Source organism: Motacilla alba, chromosome 3 (assembly GCF_015832195.1).
Source record: "Motacilla alba alba isolate MOTALB_02 chromosome 3, Motacilla_alba_V1.0_pri, whole genome shotgun sequence".
NCBI classification, from domain to species: domain Eukaryota; kingdom Metazoa; phylum Chordata; class Aves; order Passeriformes; family Motacillidae; genus Motacilla; species Motacilla alba.
The window spans coordinates 73,344,189-73,366,432 of NC_052018.1; the positions used below are offsets into that span (position 1 = coordinate 73,344,189).

The 22,244-nt window shown below is 37.3% G+C and overlaps 1 protein-coding gene across 6 annotated transcripts in view; it reads right to left on the reverse strand.

The window, feature by feature from the left end:
• Positions 1-515: 515 nt before the first annotated feature.
• SMOC2 (SPARC related modular calcium binding 2) overlaps positions 516-22,244 on the reverse strand; it is a 138,072-nt gene continuing 116,343 nt past the window's right edge. For 3 of the 6 annotated variants that reach the window (XM_038131944.1, XM_038131942.1, XM_038131938.1), the window contains 4 exons: positions 8,513-8,615; positions 7,347-7,621; positions 4,809-4,852; positions 516-2,092 (listed from right to left, as the gene is read on the reverse strand). In XM_038131944.1, coding sequence (XP_037987872.1) covers positions 2,069-2,092; positions 4,809-4,852; positions 7,347-7,621; positions 8,513-8,615 — 446 coding nt within the window. In that variant the 3' untranslated portion in view covers positions 516-2,068. The remainder of the gene's footprint in view (positions 2,093-4,808; positions 4,853-7,346; positions 7,622-8,512; positions 8,616-22,244) is intronic. The other 3 variants (XM_038131943.1, XM_038131939.1, XM_038131941.1) reach the window with 2 other exon arrangements.

Sequence of the window (22,244 nt, forward strand, 5' to 3'; positions counted from 1 at the left end):
CCCAACCTCTCAGTTTAAATGGGGTGCATTTTCAAGCCATGGACATGGCAAAATACTTGGTAGCCTACATTTATATTGTCTCCAAAGGCCAAAGTGATGTGATTAAATGCTTCTTACAAAATGCTGCTGTTAACCATACTGTGACCACCTAAGCAGGCATTGTGAATTCTGAGGGTTTGCATCTCTCTTCTCTTTGTTTCCAGACAGGCTGAAAGCTGTCCTGCAGCTCACACTCACATGGAGCGGGAAAAGTGTCATCTCTATCTATGCCACATTGCACTTTGCTGAGAAGAAGCAAGAGACCAGGTTGAAGCTATATGAAGAATTGGAGGAAGCAATGGGATGACTAAGACATGAATGATCTTAAAAGAGAATTCAATAAAGGCAAGGGAAGTAGACTGACACAACGTGAGGTCATGAGGTTTCTTGTAAACTCAAAGCAATGATGAATTCATCACTATGTGGTATCTACTTTCAAACAAGTCTCTCTGTTTTCAAAAGAAAAGTCACCAGCATAGTTTGATAACATACTAATCTTTAATCTATAAAGAAGATTAATTTCAAAGTTTAACAGTATAAAAGAATAACAAATACTTTTTAAAACAAAAATACAAGATAACACACAGTTGCCTTGGTTTCTCCTGTTGCCAGAGCTTAGAGTACACAATTTCTGGGATACAATTCCATTGATACAGTGTTTCCTATTACTTCAGAATATGCTGGAATTTAAACGACACTTTTCCAGGTACAAACTAAAGCAGAGTGCTATTATGAATAGCTGGTTACAAATGAGATTCTACACATTATTCAAACAAACTGGAATGAAATCACTTCTTGTTGCTACATTCCTGCCTTCTCAGGTCAGCTCCTAGACGCCAGTAGTCCTTCTGCCACTGCATCGATCAACCCAGCTGCTTGTAACTCACAGCTGTTCAAGAGCAGATTTTTTTTTCATTTGGGTCTCCTGCTTTAGAGTCACATCCAGAAGTTCTTATTCCCCTTAGACACACATATGAAAAAAAGCATTGGGGGCAAAAATGATGGAGAAAGTATGAAAACTTTTGAGAAGTTTCTTTGGTCACCAAAAAATAAGATTCAGGCAGGGGCAATGTAAATATCCCCTCCTCTAGTGGGCCCCCAGGCAAGCCAAAGGGTTGATAAGGGTAGCCAGATGTAGAGGAAAAAAGTCTTATCCTTCCCTGTCACAACTGAAAGATTTACAATTCTGACCCATACAAACTCTGCTCCTGCTTTGCACTGACCATGGAAACATGCTTTTAAGGCCTAGGTTGAACCAGACTGGAGTGACACTACAATGTACCTTACTCCTCTTTGGTTTGCTGTGTTAATAACCCAAGTGAAAGCAAACAGGAGAAAAATCCTACCAAAACTTATTAATAAAGGCACTTCAAAAATTGATAAAAGGATACATTGTTCTATAAGCATCCCAAGTAGAATAACTGTTTTTGAATCCATTAGTGGTTGCATTCTCATTTTATGATCTTTGGAAAGCCTAATAATCACAATAAAAACAAAATGAAATAAAATATTGCCACCAATGAAATATCTGTTCATTAAAAAACTGCAAAACCAAGTAAACAGCAATTTACACAATTCTCTCAGTCCTGCAAACCTGAAACATTCAACACTGCTTGGACAAAATTGAGAATACAGTAGATTTTTCAGCATAACTCTACTTAAATGACAGTATTAAGAAAAAGAAGGCATACTATTGAAACCAAAAATACATAGAATCAGGTTTCTGTGCTACTGTTTGCCAAAAAAAGTTATTTTTTTAAAAAATGGTTTAAATGCAAACTTTTACATCTCCAACATGTTTTACATATTTCAGACAACAAAAGAATACACATACATTGTATGTGATAATTTTTCAAAACTAGCCATTACTTTTTCACAGATTAAAAAAAAGTTTGTTTAAATATTCCATTTCTACAAAGTGAATTTACATTTTTAAGTACAAAGTGCAAATACTACAGTTGTTTTTATTGCCTTTTGGTGAGGAAATCTCCCACATGTCAAAGAGATCTGCCTTGGATTAGTAAGGTGTTCATCCTTGCTTCTTCGAAACTTGCTGAAAGGAAGTTGGGAAAATTTGCATTATTAATGATGTTTTCAATTAATCCAGCATAAAATTCTATCTCTATTTTTTCAGCAGTACCCATATGCCACTATCAGAAGACAGTTCTGCATAAATATATACAGGGAATAAAAAAATTCCTGCCCTGTAGTCCTCCATACCCAAGCAAGTGTATGAGCAATATCTTGACTACTTACCTATGGCCCTTTGAATCCACACCTGTCAAATACAGTTTTAGCAACTGCCTGGGCAAGTCCCTGGTTCAATATCCCTCCTATGGCATGTGATGCATAAGGAATGGGCTGCTGGCTGAAGTCTCACATATAATCTGTGGTTTCCTTACAAACTTTTTGCTAGGCTGCAAAAAGCAGCACTGATGGTGTGTGGACATGTATGTGTGTGTTTGTTGGACAGGGTGGAGCTGAGCAAGGGAAATGTACCTGGCCACTACCTGAGTCGAGTCAGACCATCCCCTATTTCACCTTTTTAGAGCAACCACAGCTGCACCACAGTAAGCTTATTAGTGTATGTTTCTCTATCTGTTTTCTTTTATTAAGCCGTTTTCTCTACAAATGTGAAAAACCATGTGCTGAAGCACACATAAGCATATATTTAACCAAACTGCTGCTAAATTATAAATTAGTAGAGAGTAAGATTTTGAGTGTGTGTCTCCTGAGTGGTGCAAATCTGATCAGGCCTTCTCAGATGGCTGGTTTCCTTTGAGCAGCTTCTATGCTTTTCAGTAGCTCCCTTTCAAGTGAGAACTTCTGTGATGAAAACCACCTTGTGCATTTGCAGCTATGTATTGTTCAAGCATGAAACTGCCAACAGATGGTTTTCTTAGCCAGCCTTAATGTAAGGCTATCATTTGTCAGCAACAGCTCTTAAAATAATTGATGCTGAGTCAGCAAAATTATTGGGTAAAATTGAAAAACATGGTTGTTCTAAGGACACTTTATTTCCAATTCCACAAGTCACTATCAGATTACAAGAAAGGGGAGAGGGCTTGTCATGCTTCAAGTGCAATGCACGTGTGCCAGTAATTGCTGTTATATAATTAAAATAACCCCTCTGAATGCTCTGGAGTTCTGAAAGGACAATTGTTTTCAGGCTGTCTTGTTAAAGGTGCAAGTGATTTGTGGGGAAAACCTGAAAAATTAAGACCACAAACACATGTTTAAACAAACAAACTTATCACATTATTGTAGCTGTGAGAATATTTTATATTCCATCAAAAGTATTTAGGAGGTCTCTGGTAAAAACCACAACCAATGTTGAGCTTGCCTAAGGAAGTGCAAACCTAACATCAAACAAAGCAGAGATAAAAAAAGGAAACAAAACAACAAGCAACTTTGAGAGGAAGATTTCTCTTGGCTTGTGGGTAGGTTCACCTGGGGTTCAATGTCTAACAAATTAATCTAGCTTTATGATAGATGGGAAGACATTTACCACAACTAGAATTTTGGGGTATTTTTAGCCAAATTCCTAATTTCATAGGTGCAGCATTACCTGAACTGTTCTTATAATACAGTTACATGAATAATTTTTAAACCACGTCATCATTTTCTGATGCTTTTGAAAGCATTAATAATTAAGTCCTCTAACTAATACGATGAGGTATAAGAATAGTGTGAAGATGACTCTTTTGCTAGACCATTCAAACTATTGGACCCACCAGTCATCCTTCAAGACCATGCAAAAGTACTAGGAAGGTATAACAATATTGCCCAGAAAAAAATTGTTTAGGATAAATGGTTATAAAAATAGACACATAAAAATTAAATCCCACTTTTTTAACCTATTCTCCTGTCCTTTCACTGGAGTCCCTCCTTCTCAAAGTGCACCTTGCCTTCATTTAAAAAACTCTGCCTTTGTGCCTTTTGCAGCTCTGAACAGCTTGTGTAGCCAAATCTCCATGGATGACAGACTCTGGTGCTATTTTGATAAACAAGATCAAGTCTTTGCAGAAAACTGATCAAAAAAAAAATCATGGATTACGTTGTCAGGGCACTTGACATTTTATTTTCTCCAATCATTCCACAATTTTAGTTTAAATGCAGGTTAGCAGACTGATGCAAATCCTAGTTCTTCAGAATATTTTGCACAGCCAGCAAAGGCATTTGAAAGTGACAGCTCTTTTCACTGCACTAAGATTTTAAAAGCTGTTTTAAGTCATCATATAATAATGCAGTGGGGTTTCTGAAATGTATAGATTTTCACAGGGCATGGGAAATGCATGGCTTTGTTAATTTCAATAAATGTCAGTCTGTGTTTATGGCGTGACACAAAGGAAAATTGACAGAATTCAGCTAAAGTAAAAATTATATTACGATGAAGCAGTGCACATTTAAAAGTGCATGGGAATGCTGTCATTCAGGAATGCAAAAGACTCAAGAGGGCTCAATTACACTTATCAAATTATCATATATGTCCTATATGTCAACTTACACTTTCCTAGGAACTTCCACATGCAAGCCTAATCCACTTTGCAAATTATGCACATTTACTCTGCACCTGTAATTGACTGATTTAGCTTTCCATACATAAAACAAGTTAAAACTCATTAATTGGGATGTTGCTCTACATTTTTCCGGCAACTCTGCAGAATAGCAGTCTAAAGCAGCTTGAAGCTGCAATGATGACTGCTAAAGCCCCAAGAAATTCAGCCAGGAGAGGCAGAAATGGAGATCTTGCTCTCCTCAGTACTCACCTGCCTGCTGGATGAAGTGCTCTCAGTGTTGGTTCTAGGGACTGCTAAAGGAAGGAAAAGAAAACATTATAAATATGGTTTGCAAGTTATCCTCAAGAACTGAAGCCCTCATTCTGAAAAGCTATTTTTTAGAGCAGGGTAACTGCACAGCTTTCAATAAATGAGATAAAATATTTCAGATCTTTCATTGACACAGCTACTTTTTTCTTTCTTCAATACAGGAATTGCTTATTTCAAGGAATTATATGAAAGTTGAACAACAACATATCTTGCCAGTTAACGTGTCAAATTTGCTTAGGAGATTGCATATAGTCAAGGTTGAGCATTTCAAACTTACTAAACCTTTAGTAGTAAATAGTAAATCTTTGATAGTAAATAGTCTATTATCCCTGACAATAAAGAAGCATGGACAAGCAGACTGTATGGAAAGCAGTATCTTTAATCAATTCACCTTGATTAAAGATATCAGAAACAGTTCTACAAAGCAAAAGATAAAAAATAGATAAAAGATAAAGATATCACAGAAAAAGTTCTACAAACCAAAAGCATTGCTTACATTTAATCTGTAAAATGACAGGATTAACACTGCTTTTTAAAAATTTCTTAGTCTCAAAGTCAAAGACAGTGCCCAAAATAAGGGAAAATAAACCCTCAAAAAGCTAAATGAATTTGCCAGCCCATTCATCTTCCCAAGCTAACTTGTGAGACTAGGGAGGAGCTTGCTCTCTTGGTTTTCCATGTCAGTCTTTGAGTCAGACAAGCTGTACTGGAACTTAGGCAAACAAAACTGGACCTTGAAAAATGCTACAGCAGCTAGTACCCTCTTCAGAAAACATGCTTTGCAACACTCTGGCTTTTATATTGCTTCAAATTATTCTCACACAAGAAACTTGGGACTCACACGAAATGATACAGAGCCACTTCCTTAGCTCAGCTCTGACACCTCAGGTGACAAGAGTCTCATATTTTCCTAGAGATGTAATTCTAACTGCAGTGAAGTGGTAATTGCTTTCATTTGTGCAAGTGAAAGAAGTATCAGAAAGGAAATTTTAATTATCAAGTAAGAGAAACAAAATAGAATAATGGTATTCCAACAAAAGTAATTTTTATTGTCTTGTCCTTAAAACTATGTACTTCTAGTAAAGCAACCCGATGATTTGGTTAAGAACCTTTTTCCAACTGGATACCATTAGTTTTTCAGTGCCAAACTTCTGGGATTTTTTTTTCCCTCCAAAGTTGAATGTTCTCATTATTGAATAGATTTTTTTGCAGAAGATCTGTTAGAGAACTTCAGTTGTGGTGGTCACAATTTTTACTTCAGCCAAATCTGTGTGTGTTCTTCACATGATTTCATGCCTCTTACAATTTTCATTTCCAAAACAGACAGTTTATCCTAATATTTTGGGGGTTTTCTACTGGAATATGAAGACAAAAAAACTGGAGTTTGCTTTCAGTCTTGCTATGGCTTTCCTTTACTGCCTATGTAGTGATTTTGGACCCAAATTTCATCCACAAAAGTCCTAAGAAAGAATGCCTGTTGCAGTGAGACAGAATTGTTTCACTTTCCACATTCATAGATAAAAAAATCTATCTGATCAAATGTCAGATAGATAAAGATAAATATAAAGATACCAAAAGTCATCCATCTTCATATACATTTTTTAAACCTTCATTTTCTAAGTGAAAATTGGAAGGTATCACTCTGAGGTCCACAAAAAAAGCCCCAGGAAAAAAATTCTGGATCTGATTGATACTTCTTTAGAGACATCTGTTACTGTGAGCCATAGACAATTTACTTCATTAGTAAAACGTAGACTTCTCCTGTCTTTCTGCAGTATTCCTCTTCTAGACTTGAATACAACCAAAGAGACGTTTGTTCCAGTGTCCTCGCTTCATTTTAAGGTACCAGACAAAACGATTTACCTATATTCATTCTTCCACAACTTCTTAAAGTATCTACTGCTGCTGTTTAGAACTTTTTTTTAAAAATGTTTTCCTATTTTCAGGAATTGTGTGATTGAACTCTGCAGGTACTATTATACTGTATAGTTAGTTGTTCCCCTTCCTCCAGGTTTGGCAGCAAGGTAAGGTGGCTGTGTATTAGCTGTTATTCCACCTGTTTGGCAGATGACCACATTCCTCTCTGCATCTCTAAACCACATTTGAGAAATGAGAATGCATTAGAAAGCTCAACCATGTGCTTCCTTTCCAGGAATCCAAAAAGCACAGGTGGGATATGTCTACTCACTCAGAACACAGTTCTATAATAACACTAAACTGGCTTTTTGATGATTGTTATTATATCTTCTTAGGTTTCCTGCCATAATACATTTAATGGTTAGAATCAACGGGAAGTTTTTGATTCTGTTGCAGCAAAGTGATCCAGAAGCAACTTTCTTGCCATCTGCCCTAAGCAACAGCTGCATTAGCTGCAGACAGGTGTATTCTTTTATTTTGCATAGCTCTGGCACATATAAATATCAGGCTTCACAGGCTTTGAAGAATTTAGTGAAAAAGACAGAGAGAAAAGTTTCTTACTATGGCGCTTCTTTGTTTCTGCTTTACCTTCTTCTTTTGTTACGCCCAAGCAGCCCATTAATTCTTGAACTGACAAGGACTTATCATTGTTCACATCACAGTATTCCACAAACTTCTTCACACATTTTTTGGGCTTTGATTTCTTTCTTAGGAATCTCTTAAATGGCTTGATTTCCTTCTTGCCGATATCACCACTGGAATTTTTATCTAGCTGTTTGAAATACCAATGGACAACTCTCTCTTCCAGAGTATGATTTGGATCAGGCTCAGAAACACTGGAACAAGAAAAAAAAGATAATTTAGTCTTAATTATGATATTTAATGCCTTTATTTCAGAATAGTTACATCATTGTCAGATGGCCATCATCATTGTTAACTAAAACTCCCTGGTTTTGGACACTAATTTGTAATGAATCTCTCTTTTTTTCACTTTGACCAACAATATCCTAAATTTTACACTAAGGGCTAGAATCTGCTTTTAGTGTACTCTCTGCCACCCTGTTGAGTTCAGCATCATACTCGGCAAACAGTGCTTTCTCCTTAAATTTCCTAAAACAGAGAAAAGTGGAGAGAAAAATAAAAGAGAAAAAGACTCCTTCATAGTCAGCAGATGCTGAATGTGTAAAGTAACCAACTGAAGTTGATCAACAATCAGCATTGACAAATACCAAGGCTCCAATTACAACCCATGATGGATTCTCTTAGAGCTACAAAACCTAAATGTATTGAATTACAGGATAAGCTGCAAAAATAAATGCTGTCTCCTCAGATAAGTACCTGACCTGCAGATGCCCTAAGTTTGAAAGCACTTACGCATTTTTGACACTACCTGTGACTGTTGATAGCATTGGTTTGTTTTGAAAGCAACTAGGAAGAATATGAATCAGGAAGGTAGCACACATTCAAGAAATGAAGCCTTGAGAGGAGAACAAAGACCGACACACAGTTGCACCAGCAGCTACAGATAAACTCTGAGCTGTGCTGCTGAGAACTCATCTGTCAAGTATATCTGCTTAGTGAACAGTCCACAGTGGTAACTTTGAAATAAACTCTCCTAGACAGGTTCTTGGAAATTCCCCCTTTATGCAGGCTCCTCAAAGCCCTCAACAATCTGTTCACCACTGTAGGAATCCTTTTAAAGACACACAAAAATATCTGAAACCCACCGGCTAGAAGACAATGATGGATCAGAGACTGCGTGCACCATATCTGTGGACAATGCATCCAAAACACTCGTTAGGAACTCATTCTTCTTGGCCCCAGGACAACCTAGAAAATCAGATTTTTTTTTCTTTTCTTGTTACCTGTTTTTACAACACTTAGATTCCAACAATAGTTTAGACTTTGAGATAGATATTACTCCCTGTACACAAATTTCCATAAATTGAGGGCATGTTCACAACATAATTCAAAGACAAGTATTTAAATTCAGGTAAATATCTGTAACAGAGCAGGGATAAAAAAATCAACCCTTTGAACTGAAGCAAGTGTGAATTTGTTTTCCATACCTTGGGTCCCTTTATTTAATTTTTGGCAGTTATTTTTCCTACTTTCAGATGTCTTCAACATGGGTGTCACATTTTGAAAATAGCAGTTTTGAAACCATGAAAGTTTGTACGTGGCACAAGACAGAAACATGGACTATAAGTGGACAACACAATATGTATTTCAGATTTCCATTTTTGCTCCTCTTATTTTTCTCAGGCTTTCGACATACATATTTTCAGTACATTGGTTTTCCTCTCTGTAAAATGATAGCAAACTTCTTGTGTCCCTCCCTTTCCTCTTGGACAGGGGTTAACTAGCACTACATGACACCTAGCCCAATCAGCTGCTGTTAGCTGGTATTTTGGTTCATACTGTGAGAGCCTATGGTGATGCTAGATCAACCTCATAATCACATTCCCCATGCTACAAAGTTCTTCTCTGAAAGAAACTGACAGCATGTTTCAGACACATAATATGTCAGATAAATATATACAGAAAGATCCCCTCTTCAAGCAGCACAGCTGGAGCAGATAAATTCCTCTGACAAGCACATGGATGTTGACTCATGGAGGTTTGCTTATGCAATACACCTGCTTCCTCTCCTCTTCCCTAGAGCCCTGAGCCAAACACCAGGTCTTCCTCTAACCCTCCAAATAGCTGAGTTAAAGTATAGGATGATCCATGATCAGTGACATGGAGATTAAAGCTTGAAGCTAGAGCCCACGGCAGGACTTTCACAGACAACTCTGTGCTGGAAGCCACTTATTGTAGTTCTGTTTTAAAGTGAAAAAGGGAAATACTTTGAAGTGTTGTGGAAAAGTAAGATTAGTCAGTCAGTAGGGATTTGGTGTTTTACTACATTTCTCAGCAACCTCTGGAGCAGGCAGTAGGACTACATGAGCCTGAAAAGCTTCATCTTGCCCAGCAAATTATTTTTTAATACATCCCACGTTGATCCAAGGAAATAAACCTGTGTTACATTAGCCCTTAGTTGTGTTGCAGTCAGAATTGCTCAGCTATTATGTACAGCAGAAGTACCCACTAGATATTATTGTCTAACACATTCATGTAGTTATGAGTTCCTTGCCTTTGGCACCAAGGATATTTTATTTCAGTAACTGTAAAAGGTATATAAAAGGAATTCACTGAGGCAAGTTTCACTGCACTAAAAGTACACATATGAAAACAGTTGACACTCTGTTAGATATGTCCCTTTCTCCTTAGTATTTAATCAGTTGTGGGTTTTTTTCTGTCACAACTGGGAGAAAGATAAAAAAGAAATGAAAAAAAAAAAAAAAAACCAAAAAAAAACCCCACCCAAAATCAAACAATCCAGCAGCTATGACTATAAGTTTGAGTTCCGTGAGGAAAGCACTTCAATTTTCCCTGAAAGGAACAAAAGTTAGAAGGTTGGCAAGATATTAATAAGGGAAGGACAGAAAACTGTACCAACAGGTTCCATTCAGTGCATATTCTCTAGTGCAAAGAGTTTGCTGTCAAATTAGGTTCAGGCATTCCAGCCATGAAAGCAAATTGTGCATTGTGATTTAAATGAGGCCGCATAACTTTTGGAGCCACAAAAGCACATCTGCCCAGAGATGAGCAGGCAGTCCCCATGCAGCAGGCACATCCAGTTGTGCCAGCATGCCAACCTGTATGAATTAGCAACAAGTCCCTGAGCAGCCCACTGAGCTCAGTGCTACCTCTTGATAGCAAGGACAGCACTGTGGGCCAGAGCTGGCTCCCTTCAAAGGACAGGTGAAAAGTCCACCTGAGGCTCTCCACATAGGCCTATATTGAATGTTATGAGCTTTATTCATTTCGTGTTGGAGCTGTTATTACCAACATCAGCCAGAAGCCTAAATTCTGCTCCAAACTTAAGTTGTAAATTGATATAGGACTCGTGGAAAATGCAGAAAACAAGACCTCAGCTTTTAACAATGCAGCACAACATGGAGCAAAGGCAATTTGACTTTTTTCTTTCTCTGTCCTTTTTTTGGATAGTTAATAATGTCAATATCCCATTTGATTAAGGAGCTCCACCATTTATGAGTCTATTTCTGAAACATCTGGAAGAAACAAAAATCTGCTTTAGGTAGTTTCCACTGCTGTCCAGGGAGCTGCTGAGTGTACATATGCTACAGATATAGAGATCAAAATCCTCACTTAGCTTGCCATTTATGAGATACAGCTAAGCAGGGAAAAGTATCAACTTCTAAATTCACAAGAAATTGCAGGAAGAAAATTCCACAGTTTAAAGCCTGTCTGTGACAATTTTCCCTAAGAATAAGAAAGGCTTCTAAATGTGTATTTCATAAAGTTGCAGTAACAGCTGACAGCAATAGAAATCTCATAGAACACAAAAACTGTTGTTAAAACAAACACAATCAGTTGCTGTGAAACATTCTAAATTACAACTCTACTGCTTAATGTAAAATGACACTCCACAAAATCCTCATCAGTCAAATACAGAGAAAATATTCAGGTTCTCCCAATTACAAGTTTTGCTGACGTGTAGGCAATCACACAGCAATTAACCCCACAGTGAAATCTCTGTTCTTTGCAGGTGTTACTAACTCAGAATAATTCTCTAGAGGCTTCACGCTGCGCTTTAATTTTCAACAAATTTGTGGATGGCAAGACTGGAGGAGCTTTAGCTTGATTGTAATGAATAATTCACTCTTATTGGGCTAAATACAGAAAGGGAAAGACTAGTCTCTTATGGGAGCCTTATGCTTCTTGCTATGGTTTATAGGCTTCAGTTTCTTCTTCTGCAGCTGCCTGTCCTATGTGGATTTGACAGCTTACATACATAGTAATTTGTTGTTAAAGGGTGGAAGCTGAAACCACATGGAGTTAACATACAGGTTCAGAATGTAGACTGAAATGTTTGCTTTAAGGATAGTGTTACCCAGAGTAAACCTTAGACCAACAAATACATACAACAAATGACAGGAATACGCAAACACCTCATTTCAGCTGTAATATAAAGGAAATAGGAGAATCATCATTATGCATTATATCTCTCATATATACACATCTCTCTATACATATATACATACTTTTAGCACTGAGAATGGATTTTTGAAGTTAAATCTGTGGGGAGGTTTTCCATAAACATTCTAAAATATGCACCCTAGTGCCTTGGCATTCCCTGCTTGACTGATAAAAATCTACTATTGTCAGTCTTGGGAGATTATCTTTTACAACACATCTGAAGTCATGGCTAGAAGGGTATTTTGTTCATTTTTGTAAAAATGGGAATGCAAGAGATAAGATTTACCACCTTAAAAGGGATTGTACATTAATCTTCCTGCAAGAGAGGAAACTGTCTTCAGTCAGTCACTCAAGTTATTAAAAGCATGACAACTTCCAACTAGCAAATCTAAAGTTTCTTTTTTATCTCCTGTTTGCTAATACGAACGTAAAGCTTAGTAGCGCACTCAAATACAACGACCACTGAAATACCTCTAAAGATTCCAAATAAGTTTTTGGTCTGCCAAAAAGCAGAATGACCAGAACTATTTATGCTCATTTGTACCCTTGATTACACTCAAAAACAGTGTTATACAGAAGAGAAGAATTTAACAAAATTTTTCAGTGCTACTGGTTATCCTGGGAGAATAGACAATACAACAAAGCAAAGAAAAAAAATTTTTCTTGGACATTTATTCTATACACACATATATGTATAATCATGAATTTATTCCTGTTGATCCATGTGAACCACAAGTTTGTGTTTGTCTAGACATGCTGAGGGGCCTCCTCATTTTTTTGGAGGACTTCTTGAGCTCTTCCTGACTCCCTTTCCAAAAAAAAAAAAAAAAAAAGAAAAAGTCCTTCAAAATATGAGCCTGGGAAGAGAAATTTTTACTCTACTGATTACTAAAAATCATGGTCTCAAATCACGTTTCACTGACAAAGTCACGGTCTTTATAATTTTATTTAACAGATGGACTTGATGATCTTAGAGGTCCTTTCCAGTCTTAAGAATTCTCTGATTCCATGACTCTGCCTCATTTCAGTTTTTCCCTCACTGCAGCTTCTGGTAACTTCTCACAGACAATACTTCTTATTTTGTATCCTTGAAGGCTTGAGGACATTATTACCTCTCCTTGTTAACATCCCTCAGGTATTACAACTTCTTTATAGCTTTATTTTTTTAATTTTATTTTTTTCTCTTAAATGTTCATACAATTTAAAAGAATTAAGTTAAGCTCAGAAACAAATTTTCTTTCATATGTCCCTACCCAAATTTCAAAAATAAGTAAATAGAATACAATAGGTATTAGCTGTTCGGGGATACTGATCCATTGCTTTGAAGCCCCAGATCTCCATGTCTTACAGGAAAGAATTACCATTTCTCGACAAGTGCAGGAAGAAGATTTCAGTTCTTAACATGTATTTAATTTGTTGTTACTATTTTAAAACTATCTTTCTGTTCTAATTTCAAGGGACACACACACACACTAAAGAGTTAACAAAGGATGCTCTCCCAAAGCCCTACCCTTCAACCTTAGACATTCATATCATACCAAAGTTCTTTGAGGGGGATTTGTTGAACTTGAGCCTGCTGAAATGAGATGTCTCACCCACAATAGTTATTTAAGTTCAGTACAAAGGAACCCATTCAGAAGGCATTCATCCCAACTACCTGATGTTTTTTTTCCTTAGAATAGAAGAGAATCTCCCTTAAAATGTTTCACTTCTTCCCTATTAACTGAGGAAGCCCAGACAGATAACTTATATTCCCCGGTGGTGTTAGACAGGTTGTGATTAATTCTATATGTGTCTGTTTTACAAACAGATTTAGGCTCTAACTACTCTCCTATTCTTTGGGTAAATGTGCAAGAAAGAAGGGATAATATTCATAGCAGAAACACAAGATCCTATAAGCAGCTTTTGCAGGCAACTGAGTGACAAATACCAGGGCATTTGTTGATAGGAAAAACAGTCCATTACGTTTATTTCAGTTCCTGTACTATTATTACTAAACAGGGAAAAGAAAATCGTATCAGATCATCAAAGCATAAGACAGGCAATGTGAAATGGCTAACTTCTGATTACCACTTTTTAGTCTGGTTTTCCCTCCATTAAAGGCTTTTGGAAAGTGAATTTCTTGCTGCTAACAGCTCTGAGATGTCACTGTGACAACACAGAGCGATGAATCAATTGAAACAAGGTAATCCTTAGAGGCCATCCAGCCAAAAATCAACGCTCAACTTAAGAAAGTTTTTGGATCTTATTTGCCATTCTTAAACATTCTTAGGTAGACCTTTACCTTTCTAGGTTCGACTGCAAATAGGAAAAGGTCTAAAAATTCAGATCAAAATTAAGGAGTTGTGCCTCTTTGCTGCTTGACTGGATACAAGAAAACTGATATTTCTATTTGGCAGTCAATGCCTACAATATCTACTTCACTTTTGGAGGCCAAAGACATCTCAGTATGCTGAGAAGGATCTGACATTCTCAGCATTTAGGTTCACAGTCTCTGTGCCAGTGCCAACTTGTAGCCTTGAGAGGCTCATCCCCTCAGGTTGAGCACAACCTGCAATGCAGCCATGTGGGGGAAACACAATGCATTTAACTGAAGTGTTGGCACAGTGACAGAAGTCAATCATCCCACTGATCAGGACACAGAGAGAAGTGTTTAAAAATTAGAAAGATACCCAAAAATGTGTAGAAGAGAAAAGCAACTAGATCTCATTTTCAAAACATTATACTTCTGCTTTATATACCATATTTCATTACTTCCTGGACTTGAGATAAGCAGCCGATACCTCTGACTGCAGTAACACATTTAAGAATAGCTTATTAAACTGAAATATTTTGGAATCCAGTTTTATATATTATGACAGGCATCTGAATCTCCCCATTATCACTCTGAGAGTCTTCACAACTAGCAATCAATACTGCTTAGAGAATAAAAATGCGGTTATTTTTAGTAGACATTTATTACTTCCCATTTACTTGTATTTTCATCATGTTATGTTTCCTCTCAGGAGAAGGGTATGAAAGAAAACATATTTAATTACCTCCATTTAAATATCCATTAAAAAGGAAAAGCTATTACAAAGAATGTATGTTGTTGTAATTATGGAAGTGACCTCAGAAATAAGGTGCATAATTCTGGTCTCTTGATGGAAAAATTGAACTATGGGGACTTGACTTAGTGGGGATGTTTTTTACATTACTTAATTAATCTAAGCAGCCTGCTCCTTGGAAACCTTCATGAAAAACAGCCTTTTCTACAAACTGATGTTGACTTTAACTTTTCTGGCTGTCTCTTACTGAGACTTTTACCACTGGAAGCATAAGCTGAAAATCTTTAAAGCACCCACTATCATCTAAAGCTGTAAAAAAGGTCTTTATTCAGACCCTAAGAACCAGTGGTCATTAAATCGGAAGAAGGAGATTCAGAGCTGTTGGGCCAGCAGCACACATTCCTATTAGAGCAATTTTTTAAGAGTCCTCATGCACAGAGTGGAACCTTCCTGCCTGTGTGTGATTCTCACGTGTACATAACACAGGATGGATGGAGATGAAGATTAGCGCTCCGTAAAGATACCTTTTTGCACATGATGGATCTTTTCAAATAGACCTTTGAAACACTGTACATTCCTTGTTTTGGGGCTGGTGTTTTTTGTTTGTTTTGTTTTGTTTTTTAAAAAGAACAAATAGAGATGGTACAGAGCGATGCCAACCTGTGGCACACAAACGGAGTATTTCACAGAAGCAATGACTTGGTGTCTCTTGAATCTGGAAATAAAAGCAGTGGCAGAACCACCAAAAGCAAAACTAAGTCAGTACTATCAGGACCCAAAGCAAATTGTTGGATGGTAGAGGATGAGATGGAAAAAAAAAAGATGGGGAAGGGAGGAGCAGAAAGGAGGAAGATGATCTAGCAATATTGCAAGCAGTCATGTAAAATATCAGTCTTTACCCTTGCTTTATTTTACTTATACCTGTGAGTACTGAACTTGCATTAAGAGACAAATTTTCATCAGTTTTACCTGATTACTTTTTTCTCCCTCCCTTCCATAACTGGCAAGTGACAGATTTAGAAACTGGATATGCAATACAGAGGGAGGATAGAATTAATGGCAGGCAGGCACGGCTATTTTTTTGGAACATTAACTATATACTGAATTGATTGAATCAGAATGGATTTTTACAGCAGTGATTAAAAAAGGTTTATAAAATGGAAATCCTGGAAGTAACTGAAGTGAAACAAGAGTCAGCAAGTACCACTAAAGCATTACTTGAACACTATGGAATGAAACAGTCCTTGGAAACCTGGCATCACAAAAATCACCATTTCTCTTTATGAAGTTTTTAATTTGGGATCTGCACTCATGTTACCTTTCTGGACACTTTCCATTAAACATGATAGATTTCCTCTGCAAATATCATTTCAAATCTCACTGGCTCATCCTTTGTTAGACAAAAAGCTGTAAGATGACTAATACAAAAAACATAAATACAACTTACAAATCCTCAATATGGAACTCTTACCAGGTATAAAATTACACAAGAATGAAATGTCCCTAGGTCCTGCTGAAGAAGGTGAGCATATTATGACAGACTGACTTGGTCCGGGCTTTATTAGACATTATTTATTGAAATTAAAGAGGATGGTCCACTCCTAATTCAACATTACCCAGCTCACTTCTCCAGTGTTGACAGAGGTCTCTGTAGCTACAGCAGGTTCTCAAACCAACTTTCTTTGCAAATAGACCTCTGTTTGGAACAGATCCTCCAAGTCAAATGTAGTATTGTGTACCTCATTAAACAATAATAAACTAAACGCTCAAGTAATGATGAACTGGATTTAATCACACAAAAAGCAGGCAACTGAGAGTTAACCGTGCTACCCTTAATTTGCAATTTACAGTAAGCACTGAGGAAATGAACGCATCCTAGTTGGTAGCAGAGATCCTGCAATGACAAAAGCACAATGGAGCAAATTAAGGATGAAGATTAATGTAATTATGGTTCTAAAGTGTCAGCCAGGAAGGATGCAACACAGCTGACTTCATGTAAAACAGTTTACAGTGTGCGGTTTGATTACAAAGTGCCTTGGGTCGCTTTACAGCAGGAAGATCCAATTCCATGATAACACTCCATTAAGGACTATGAGGACACTTTCCTCACTGAACCACTACACTGTAGGTGAGTTTCATTGGGTACAGTGTGGCCTGTTTTCCCTGTGCATGTCCAGCATTCAGTCAGGTACTTAACTAAGGATATCCTGCAGCCATACCAAGGACTGGATTTCCTTGTGTTTGTGCAGCAGCCCACCCTGTCAGCTTCAGCAGCTGCTCGTGAAGTGTATTGCCAACCAGGATCCGCAGAGTCAGGTGACTCTTGGTACTGACAGATAATATCTGAAAGGGCTGAGGAGAGAGATTATTGAAATGTGGAAACCAGTCAGGCTTATTGACTTGTGGGACTCTACAGGAAACAAAGACAGAGGGAGAAATATCCTATTGTCCCCTCCAGATACAAGGCATGGTCTACAAACAAACATGACCCCATTTTATACATAGGCTGACATGGCATGGCATACTGCAAGACTGAACCAGCGTAGACAGTTATGGCAGTGTGTGTGTGCAGTTTCTGGAGCAGGCCATGGAATCTCATTTGTTGATAACACAGCATTAGAAACACAGAGCAAGGTTCTCAGGTTCTCATTCACTCTGTGCTGAGTGAATGGAGAGAGAGGGAAACAAGACATTGCTTTATAATTTTGTGCCCTGGGTATTGAAGGGGATAGGAGAAAATTCAATCTGAGCTTACAACAGCAGCATCCCAAATGCTCAGACCCAGCAAAATTCAGTCCTTCTTGGGCATGTATATTAACCTGACTTTCAGCCATGCATTTTGCAACAGTGCTTGCCTGTTGGTAAAGGCAACTGAAATAATGACTCTGTAATTAATACACCCCACATTTTCCATTCTAACTCTACTGGGAATAATTCTCTGGCATAAATAAGCATACTCTAATGCTGATTTAGTATGCAGTGGTCATGTTCCATTACAAGTGAATGAATAAAAAACTCTTAATCAAAGCTAGAACTCCATGCTTCATACCTACACATACCAATACTGTGAATTCCAACATATACAGACTTTTAGTTTATGAACTTCACATGACTAAGGTAAACAAGCCCTATGTAGACGACTATAAAAGGGTTCACATACTAGATTGTCAAAAATCACTTGTTGTTCTACTGCCGGTTAAAACCAGAAGGCAAAAAAGAGAATGTAACGAGCCAAAAAAAAACCAAAAAACAAATCCAAATACTTAAACCTTTAAAAATGCCTAGGATTAGATCAAGAAGTTCAATGTATGTGTGGATTGCAAGAAAAAGGTAAACAATTACAACCCATTCATTTCTATCAACTGATATAAGCACATTTGCAGAGGATTTTACAAGTTTCAATTATGTGTGCCATTCCAAAGACTAGAGCTTAAGCCAGAATAATTTTTGTGCAAAGGACATGAATATATGGTAAGGGCAGTGAAAGGAGGAGAAAAGTATGGAAATTGGAGAGAACCAGATAGAAAATCAAGAGAGGGAGGAGAGACATGGAAACCAGTGGAGAAAAAAGCTGCTTGAAGTTCCAAGCAAACTCGCAGCCTGTGCACTGACACAGACACCTCCAATAGCACTGACAGAATATTAATCTTCCTCCCCCATTCTCCTCCAAACAAAACTGTGATTCACTGAGATAGCTCTCGCGTTCACATGAACTGGCTTCTGGTAGTTTTGTTTTCTCTGCTCCTGCCAAAGCCACGTGGATAACATGGCTGAATCTCTGCATCTTTAGCTGCATTTGCAGAGACAGAAGGGTTTTGTATCTTCCTATTGCTTCTGGCACTCTTGGTATGTGACCACGAAGTAGCTCTCTCTCAGTCTGGCTAGGAAACAATTCCATCATGTGGAAATAGTCAGGATTGGGTAGTTTATATTTTACTCTGGTGCAAAATGAGCTTTTTAAAGAGCAAAACACCCTATCCCATCTTGGCCAAATACCTTGGTGATGAGGGCACGCAGCTGAGATGGAGGAGACTGAGGTTCAACTCCCTGATCCAAACCAGACAGAGCAGGGAGTTGAAACCTGGCTTGCTGTTATCCCAGTGGAATACCCTAATCTCTGACACTAGAGAGTAAGGTTCAATTCCCGGCTCTGTCTGGTTTGGATCAAGCATTTGAACCTATGTTCTTTCCTCTTCAGCTGAGTACTCTAATCATCAAGCTATTGTGTGTCCACAGAAGGGTTCCTTTTGCTGAGAGCAAACCCTCAGAACAAAGAAAATGTCAGAAACCATTCCTATTGCTACATTAAAACATTTTCTTTAGCAGAATAACAATAGCATCAGACCTGGACAGCATGTTCTTTAAGTTAGGGCTTCATCCTGCATGGCATAAAGAAATGCAACCAGCATCTTCCAAAAAGCCTGGCAAGTGTGTCAACAGAGTCTTCTCACTATATCAAATGAATTCATGAGCTTAAAGAAAAGTATGGACCTCAGTGCTTTGTTGGACAAAGGCACTGCACTTCACAGTCTGAACTGTCAAATTCTCAGTAAAAAGGTTTTTTTGCCATGCATGTTTTGGTCTTGACGCTTGTTGTCTCACCAAAAAACAGTTACGTGAACGGATGCTTAAGCAGGACTTTATCATTCTTATATACTACAAGCCACTGCTTATAACCTTTTTTCAGCAAATACAAAAGAGAAGCCTGTTGTTTGATGTAAAAACACATTAAGTCTGTTGGATTTTATTTTCTAACTTTCAATCCGTTCAATTTAAAACTGAGCACTTATGCTTTGCTATTATTCAATTTAAGTATTTCACTTAGAGGACATTAAAAGAGTAGACAATACAACATCCAGTGGTATAAAGTTGAATTCAGAGCACACTAGAGAAAATAGGGAAGCTGGAGGGAATCAAATACTCAGATGTCATGGAAAAGAGTGGGAGGAAAAAAAAAGAAAAACATTATTTATGGGGGCAGCAAAAAGCATAGAGTACTTCAGTGATTCAACCTAACAATTTCCATTCACAACACAGAGTACAACCTCAATTTGTCACTTTTTTTTCATTTCCATGAGAAAGGTTTCACTCAATTGTCTATATTTTGAATAGAAAGGGAACTCGGGGTTTTCACACAGTACCTTCAAAAACATCAACAAACTTTATGACTTGATTTAGTAAAGCACCTAGGTTTGTCTGTAATATCAAGTGTATCTTGGGTTGTTCAGATGGAGCAGAATCAATCTGATGTATGGATTTCATTAATATTTGAAGATAAAAACATCTATCAAGACAAGAGGAAAGGATGGGAGTGCCAAATTCAAATTTTACAATCTTTTTTTAAGCAAACTTTATTTAATCTGGTTTCTGGTTTTTCCGCATGAAAAGGATCACTTTTCATCTCTCAAGTATTTAAGAAATTCCATTAATTACACTGATACGTTTGGAAATGGTTACCAGGAAACAATGAAGAAGAATATAAATGCATAGCTATCAAAGCCCATTTAAAGAATAAATTGCTCTTCTTTTATGACAGGCATTTATCTGTTGACTCTACTAAAAATATAATGAGTATAGAATGTCCTTGCTTTATCTGCCCTGTATTACAGTGTTCTGCTTTATCTGTAAACATAGATAAATCACTAAGAAGAAAACTTGGGATTGGGGAATTAGTCTTTTGCTGTCAAAGTACAAATTTTGGGTTGGCAACAAGAAAATTAACCCAATTAATTCCTACCGGTCTCCAAATTACAAACGTTACTAAGCAAAAGTTCTGAAGCTAAACATCTGAGAGAAAAAAAATCTGTGTGAAGGAGCTTGACTTGAGCCTCTGCACATGGTATGAATCCTAAATTTAATGAAAAATTATAAAATTCATTTGTAAAGAAAAAAATTTTTTAAAATGTATTCCTTTCCTATTAGCCAACCTATGAGTTCCATCTAAGATATAAGGCATAGAAGGTATCCTTCTCTTTTTGCCCAGTTGAACATCTTCTGAAATTCATTGTAGAAAAAGGAAAAACTTCAGCATCAAGACATTCACTGTACCCCACAATGAGCTCACCTTTTGTATTTCACCTATATAATGATAATTAGAGTAAGATCCAGTGGGTCTGTTTTTTTTTTTTCACTCCCCCTCCAGACAACCATGTTTGATTTCAAATGAAGAGTTCAGGTTTAATATATTCATTCAGGTAATACTTTTATGATAAGAAATTCATGCCTCTCCTTTCATATTAAACCAGAGTTTTCTGACCTTCTTCCTGGGCAGCTTTCCTTGGGTGGATTGTAAAGAATCAGAGCAGTTTATATCTATTCACATTCCTCCTTCCCTCGCTGCCTTCCACACAAAGTGACTATCAAGTGAAGCCTGTCTGCAAGGTGCCCCACAGCCAGATATGAAGGAGAGTTAGCAACAACAAAGCAGTCACCCGAGCGCTCAGCTAAGCCTCCAAGCTTAAATCTCAAGCAGCTAAGGAATTTGACAAAACAAGGTTTCAGTGTAGAATAAACATACAGTTTTCACTCTCCCAGAAGAACCCTGCTTTCCCAAATAACTCTACTTTAACCAAGCCACCTGCCTATGTCATGGAAATTAATGAACTTCAAAAATAAAAACAACTCACCATGAAGAGCAAGCCCTGTTTTTCTAAACATCAGAAATGCCAGCACCACAGCAGTGGGCCTTCTTTTTTACTAAGCCATACAGGGAACTCTAAATTAAAGCCCAATTCCTGTACCTTACATGTCCAGCCACCACACTGCACATTAATCTCTTCCCTCGATTTAGTTGCCAAGTTTGCAATAACACTGTGTGATGCATGCCTGGAACCATGAGCTCGGCTCGAAGAGAACTGTGTACCTGAGCTTGGCTCCAAGAGAACTGTTAATGCAGGGATAAAAATACCTGTTTTAAGAAATTAATTTTTTATAGAAAGTTCAAGTAAGTGATTTTTTTTTTTTGTAATCCCTATTGGATTAAACTTTTCCTATTGACAATTACACCTAGTGAACAAAATGCTACACATAAATCCTGGGCAGCTCATAGAACTAATGTAATGGAATTGTAAACATGTGAGACACAGATGCTGTGGCTCTGTTTGCCTTCATTTTTTTTAATCAAGGAGAAACAAGGGAAAAAGAAACACAGCAGATGAAGGATGAAATCAGCATTGTGTCCAAGCAAGTGGACAGTTGAAATAGAAAACATGATTTCAAACATCTCATAACAGATTGTCATTTCAGTGTTTGCAAAAAAAAAAAAAAAAAAAAAAAAAAAAAAACAACTAAATTTAGCCCAGCTTGCAATAGGAAAGTTTCATGAAAAAATTAGTTAGTAAATTTTAAGGAATTCAGAGGACAAAGT